General features: G+C 36.2%; 1 protein-coding gene across 1 annotated transcript; it reads left to right on the plus strand.

Annotated features, from left to right (window-relative positions):
- The first annotated feature begins 1615 nt into the window (after nucleotides 1-1615).
- On the plus strand, nucleotides 1616-2551 carry LOC103554069 (olfactory receptor 52J3-like). Its single transcript, XM_008524907.2, has one exon. The coding sequence runs from the start codon at nucleotides 1616-1618 to the stop codon at nucleotides 2549-2551; it is 936 nt and encodes a 311-aa protein (XP_008523129.2).
- Nucleotides 2552-7296: the final 4745 nt, after the last annotated feature.

The raw sequence follows: 7296 nt of genomic DNA on the forward strand, positions 1-7296 counted from the left end.
AAATAGGTCTTTGCTGGATCATGCTGAGACAATTTAAATTTTTAAATTAACCAATTACAGAGGGAACTTAAAATTGTTGTATAAGTGGTGATCTCCACTCTCAGTAATAATTGTGCATAGGGTATGTTCTTTCATAAAAACAACTAAAAATAACCTCATTAGAGGCCCAGAGTTAAGTGCAGGTTTACAAAGTGGATTACAAAGAATGAAGCAGAGAAGTAAGAAATCTGAAGATGGACATTACACACAATTTTGGATGATTTAAGGGCTGGGGAATCTCTATTTTTTAAGGTCATTAAGAAAATAGTTCTTAAAACTTGGACTTTTCCCTTTCTCTTTTCTCAGGAGTCAATGAAAGCTGCGACTGAGCTTCCTTCCTTCCTTGTTTTACGCTTTCTTCTCTCTTTCCTTCCTTTCTTCTTTTGTCTGTTTTCCTACCCTTCCTACTTCTCTCCCTATACTCTTCTAGCCCCTTCTTATTTTTTTCTATAGCCCTGTCATATCTCTTCTTGTTTTTCTGAATTAACAAAAGAAAAGAGGAAAGAAAGAATGGCGAAAAGAAGGAAGAGAGTAAAGAAACAAAGAGAAAGAGAGAGAGTGAGAGACTGAGAGACAGGAAGAGAGAGAGAAAGAAAGATCACAGGCAGAGTAGCAAATCAGGAGCCTGGATTTCTTTCTCATCATTGTCATTGGAAACATGCTTTTACTTCTCTCAAATCTTCTCCTTGCAACACATCTTTTCAGTGTTCCCCCGAAACCTTTCCCTGTACACACACACATATGAAAGAAAGGGTAGACTTGTTGGATATCCTGGGAATTTGGCAACTAGTAGAAACTTGGAAGATTCTTTATTGATTTAATTGCCATCAGGATACTAGTAGCAAAGAGATGCATTCCTCTCCTCGAGGTTATTTCCAGGTGGCGTTTCCCATCTCTGTGTAACTGTTTTCATATCTGATGTACAGTACGTTGTGTCTGCCTATCTCTGTGCAACCCTTTTAAATCTGAGATACAGCACAGTGTATCTGAAGGGGCATATGAATAAACACGGAGGAATTAATGAATGAACATAGCTCTTCATTTTGTGTCTGACTTTCTAAATATGCATCATTGTAAAAAACGATACTGAATAAACCAGTATAAGAAATTGTGCTGAATTTTCTGTCATTCTACATGTCCAGGCACATCTATGTCCTTCTATGTATTGTAATGTTCTCTGTGCAGATTTCTGTATCTGTGGTTCTGTTACTTTATGTTGATGTGCTTAAGTAAGGCGTACTTTGTCTTCAAAGAAAGATGAGATCTCAATATAAACATATGCCCCTTAATGTTTTTGAAATTCATTCCAGATTTGTTGAGGTTTCAGTAAATGGGTACAAGATATTACTGTCCAAAATTTCATGTGGAGATCTTTCACAAACTTACTGTTCCTTCCACTTGAAGAGTGCTCAGTCTGTGCCTGCATCTGACTTTGAACCCCGGTTTTAGCAAGAGCTTTTCGAGTAAGAATAATACAGATGAAAATTAAAACTCTTGGAGAAGTTTTGAACAACACATTTATAACTCTCATTTTTCCTTCTAGAGGCAGTCAACTACTTTTCTTGTCAGTGGCAAGATGCTCCACACCAACACTTCCACTTTCCACCCAGACACCTTTTTTCTTACAGGCATCCCAGGACTTGAGGGTTCTCATGGCTGGATCTCCCTGCCTTTTTGCTCCATTTACTTAATGGCTCTGCTGGGCAATTCTACCATTTTGTTGATTATCTGGTCTGACCGGACTCTGAGGGACCCCATGTTCTACTTTCTAGCCATCTTATCAGCCATAGATCTGGCCCTGTCCACATCCTCAGTGCCCCGACTGCTGGGTATCTTCTGGTTTGATGCACATGAAATTAGTTTTGGGGCCTGTGTGGCCCAGATGTTTCTCATACACACCTTCACAGGAATGGAGTCTGCTGTTCTGCTGGCAATGGCCTTTAACCACTATGTGGCTATCTGTGCACCTCTCCACTACACAACTGTCTTGACACCCAGAATTCTAGCAGGCATTGGTGTGGGCATTATAATACGCCCAATCTTGCTCATGTTGCCCATTGTGTACCTAACCCATCGGCTGCCCTTCTGCGGGGCTCGAATTATTGCCCACTCCTACTGTGAGCACATGGGCATTGCCAAGTTGGCCTGTGCCAACATTCGAATTAACGCCATTTATGGGCTTTTTGTCGCTTCTTTTCTTATTTTGGATGTGGCACTGGTTGGAATCTCTTATGCCTACATACTCCGTGCAGTTTTCCACCTCCCATCTCGGGATGCTCGTCACAAAGCCCTGAGCACATGTGGGTCACATGTTGGGGTCATGTGTGTTTTCTATACACCCTCTCTCTTCTCCTTCCTCACCCATCGATTTGGCAAAAAAATTCCTGGTTATGTTCATATTCTTGTTGCCAATCTCTATGTGGTCATCCCACCTGCCCTCAACCCTATTATCTATGGTGTGAGAACAAAGCAGATTCGTGAGTGTGTGATCTGTGCTTTCACCTTAAAGTAGAGTCTCCTGTTTCCTTAGGTCTTGAGGGTGTGGATATAACCGAAAGAAGTTAACTTTGACCCTACTCTAGGTTGATTATCTTTTTAAATGTCCCTCATACCAAAAGATCTTGCAGATCCTAAAGGAACAAACTTTGGAGAATGCTTTCTGGTCTTAAATCTAGTGTTTCTTTTCCACGTGGGTGTTGAGTATTGAACCTTCATATCTCTGTATTTGAAAATAGGATAATATTTCAGCTGGGCACTATTAGTTTATTTCAATTACCTTGTTTTTCTGAAAAACAGAACTTAATTCAAATGTAAAATAAGAAAGATCTTGGTATATTTTTCTGTTATAAACTTAAATATATCTGATTTCTCTGAGGACATCATTAAGATATTGAGTGAAGTTTTAAAAATGTCCCCAGTTTTTCCCTTTATTTTTGGCTCCTTTTTCTTTACTCTTCTTAAAAACCTATAGGCACAATGCCACTACCTTCCTTTCTGAAGAAGTTTGAAGTGAAAGTATCTGAAAACAATACAGGCATTAAAGAATAAAATTATTATTTATAAGAGAAACTTGAATGTACAGAATCCTAACAGGGGGGTTCAAATCATATTTAATCAGTTTTTTTCCTAAGGTATGTGTGTGTGCATGTGTTAAATGTATTAGGATAACCTTTTATCTTTATGGGCCTCTTCTTCCTCTCCAAAGTCCTCTTTATTTGTGGAATGCAGTATATACCCATCCTTTGGGTCTTGATGCTTTGTAAAAGTAAATAAATCTCAGGCAAGCTCAGGTAGAAAACACATTTTCAAAGTCAGCTACTTTCGCAGGACTTGACTGGATATTCATAGGAGTATTTTGTGTAATCTTCTAAGCACATCTCTCCACGATGGCTCTTGGGGATCAAAGACGTTTTTTAATTATCCTTTGTGAATTTACTCTTGGCAGAAACTGAAGTTCACACAAAATAAAGAATAGAACACAGGAATGACTGCTTAGGAGGCTAGAAACTAATTTCATGGTGGCATGTTCACCATTTGGTGGCACAAAAATGACTGTACTATTTTGCAGCATGACCACATCGGCCAGAACCCATATCTCCCAGGATTAAGAGTATGGAAGATAGATAATCTTTCAGCAAGAAGCATGGACTAAAGACTTTAGAAAAACATCTGAAATGAATTAATGGAGGATGACACAGGGAAATTTATATTTGGTTATTGGAGTAATTTATTTCCCATGAACACCTTGAGCACATTAAATGCTCTTTTTTCTTAGAACAGAAGGATGCAAATAATGAATTTTTGATATCTTCTGTCAAAAGTTTATCTACCAGTGTTCTTTTTTATTAAAATAACTTTATATTAAAAACATAAAGCAATGTTTATAATATTATATAAATTTCAGTTGTACATCTTTATATTTCAATTTCTATGTAGACTGCATTGTGTTCACCACCCAAACTGCCATCTGTCACCATATACATATGCCATTTTTTCTCTTTCTGCCTCCTCTCTCTCCACATCTCTTATGGTAACCACCAATCTATTCTCTTTGTCTGTGTTTGTTTGTTGTTGTTGTTTTTATATTCCACATATGAGTGAAACATACAGTATTTTATTTTCTCTGTTTGATTTATTTCACTTAGCTTAATCCAGCAGCATTCTTTCCAGTTTTTCTTAATTTGAATGATGTGTCTCAGTTTAACTACAACTCAAAATTAATAATATTTAAGAATAAAACATAAAAAATAAAGATTGTGTTCTTACATTAATAGGTTATTTAATTTTATAAATTAGTTGATTTTAAACCTCCACTCAATATGTAACCCCCCCCCCCCAACCTTCAATGCCGTACAGGATTACCAATGCCATTCCTCAAAGAAACCAAATTCACAGTGTCCTATCTTTACAGGGAAAGTTCATACATATTTCCAGTTGGTCGAGTTGATAGGATTCATATCTGTTAATGTATAAGTAATGACATTGTGTGCTAAAATTTTAAGGGCTATCTTATATTTATGTTCTGATAACGTCTTTTATAGTCATAATGCTCCTCTAACTATCAACTTCCTTTTATGTTTCCATGTCCTACAACTAAAAGACAAGTAAGGTGTAGTGACAAAAGTACTGGAAATGCCTCTTTACATCCAGTTTCCCCTCAGCCATGTATAGACACACACACACACACACATGTATATATACATACACATATATATACATATGTATTTAATATAAAGCCCACAGAAGGAAATTTACAATTCTAAATACCTAAATGTCTCTCTACGTATTAAATAAATTGCATCACTAATTAATAATCTTCCCCTCAAAATCATATTTTTATGGTTTCTCTGATGAATTCTATCAAACATTAGGAAAAAATTTTATCGACTCTCTAAAATCACTCCCAGAAAATAGAAGCAAGAGGGAAAACATATACAATTGGAAATAAGCATATGAAGAGATGCTCAACTTATTTTTCCATTAAGGAATTGCAAATTAAGAAATAAAAATGATTCCACTATACACGTCTAAAAATGGCTAAAACTAAAAATAAATAAATAAAGCAATATCAAGGGTAGGTGAGAAAGCACGTCAATATACACTTTCATTCATTTTGGGGGGGAATGCAAAATGGCACAGCCTCTTTGGAATAAAGTTTGGAAGTTTCTTAAAAAGCTAGAGTCTTACCATGTGATCCAGCAATTACACTCAAAGGGATTTACTCAACTGGTTTGAAAACTGTATTCACGCAAAAATCTGCACATAGACATTTCTAGCAACTTTATTCAAGATTGCCAAGAATTAGAAGTAACCAAGATGCCCTTCAATAGGTAAATGACTATCCAAACTGTGGTACATTCATTGTGCATAATACAATGGGTATTATTCAACATTAATAAGAAATGAGACATCAAGTCACGAAAAGACATAGATTAATCTTAAATGCATATTCCTATATGAAAGAAGTCAATCTGAAAAGTCTTCATATTGTGTGACTCTAGCAAAATTATATTCTGGAAAACATAAAACTATGCAGACAGCAAACACATCTATGGTTTCCAGAGGGAGGAGTGGTGGGGGCATGTTGAATACGTGAAGCACATGGCAATTTTTATGTTGGTGAAATTGTTCTATATGATACCGTAATGGTGGAGGTATGATGCTATGCATTTGACAAAATCCATAGAATTTTACAACACAAAAGATTGCCTTAATGTATGTAAATTAAAAAAATTGTTTAGGAGTTCACGTGATCCCAGAATGAAATGCAAAATGTGACAAATACAGTATATCACAAATTTAGGAAAAATTCTCACTAAAGTAAATGAGGGAAACATGCTGACCTAAGTAAACTTGGAAATGAGTAGAGTCTGTGAGACAAGAGAACTATACATAAGTACTGCACTCTAGTGGATAAATTTTTTCCATAGGGTTACAGGTTGACAATTCTAATATAGCTACAGATGCATATATTGTTATTCAACAATTAAATGGATGGCGTGTGGTGGGAGTCAGTTCTCACATTGGAGTAGGAGTGGGAATTTACAAAGAAACTAGAATAATTCACTTGGCAATGGATTAGAGTTAGAGACATCATGATGTTTGGCTTTGGATAGATAAGAGATAGATGATAGATAGATAGGTAGATGATAAATATTTATAGATATGTGTACATTGGCACAGGTTAGCATACACACATGTATTTCCTTCATCTGTCAGCTGAGAGGGCCTTAAAGTAATGACACCCCAGTAGCAAAGCTCGCTCAGCCCCCAGAGATTTGCTTCCAATACCATTATCCAATTAAATGAATCAGTGCTTTTTGGAGAAATATCACATTCTAATATTGGGGCAGGTAGTATACAAGATAAGCCTGTACGATCTTGTGATGGCAGAAAGTAAGGAAGTGACATCCCTCCACCAAAAACAAAAAAACAATTATGGGGATATCCCAAAGGGACACAGAAACCAATTGAAAGAGGTCCCAATGGCCAAAGCTGGACAATATGACAAACTAAAGTAGTACTGGATTATAACCTATAGTATAAAATAAATATTTATGAGTTCATACTGATATAAATAAATGATCGAATACATAAATGAATGGGGGGAATAGACAAATCTCTCATGAAAAACATTCAAAACAATTTATAAGGATGCTGTATCCTCAAGAAGCTAGAGATAATTCTCACTGGTTAATTTGTGGGCCTCACATTGTAACTTACTTCCAAAGAGTAAACTTGGAAATGGGGGAGGAAGAGAATCCTGACAAAGACTACCTCAGCCAGGTGATGAAGCTCAGCATCAACAGTGATGAGCCATGTTGATAGTAGGTGCCCTTGATATGTTTTGATATACATATGGTATTTTACCTCACTGATCTTCCCACCCAAATCACAAAACTCTGGCCTGTATAAGCAGAATAATCTCAATTGAGCAACATTTTACAAAAATCTGACCAGTACTCTTGAAAATTGCCAAGTCATCAAAACCAAGAAGAGCCTGAAAATGTCACAGCCAAGAGAACCTTAAGAGGGCTAACTGGACATAACTAGTAGATATAATTTGGTGTCCTGGATGAGATCCCATAAGAGAGAAAGAACATTAGTTAAAACTAAGAGAATCTGAATATTACATGAATTTTAATAATTTACTAGCTTTAGTTAATATTGGTTCATTAATTGTAACAAATGACAACTCTCATGTAAAATGTTAATGATAAGGGAAATTAGGTATCAGTGATATGAGAACTCTCAGGA

The sequence above is a fragment of the Equus przewalskii genome, chromosome 6, assembly GCF_037783145.1.
Source record: "Equus przewalskii isolate Varuska chromosome 6, EquPr2, whole genome shotgun sequence".
NCBI lineage: Eukaryota > Metazoa > Chordata > Mammalia > Perissodactyla > Equidae > Equus > Equus przewalskii.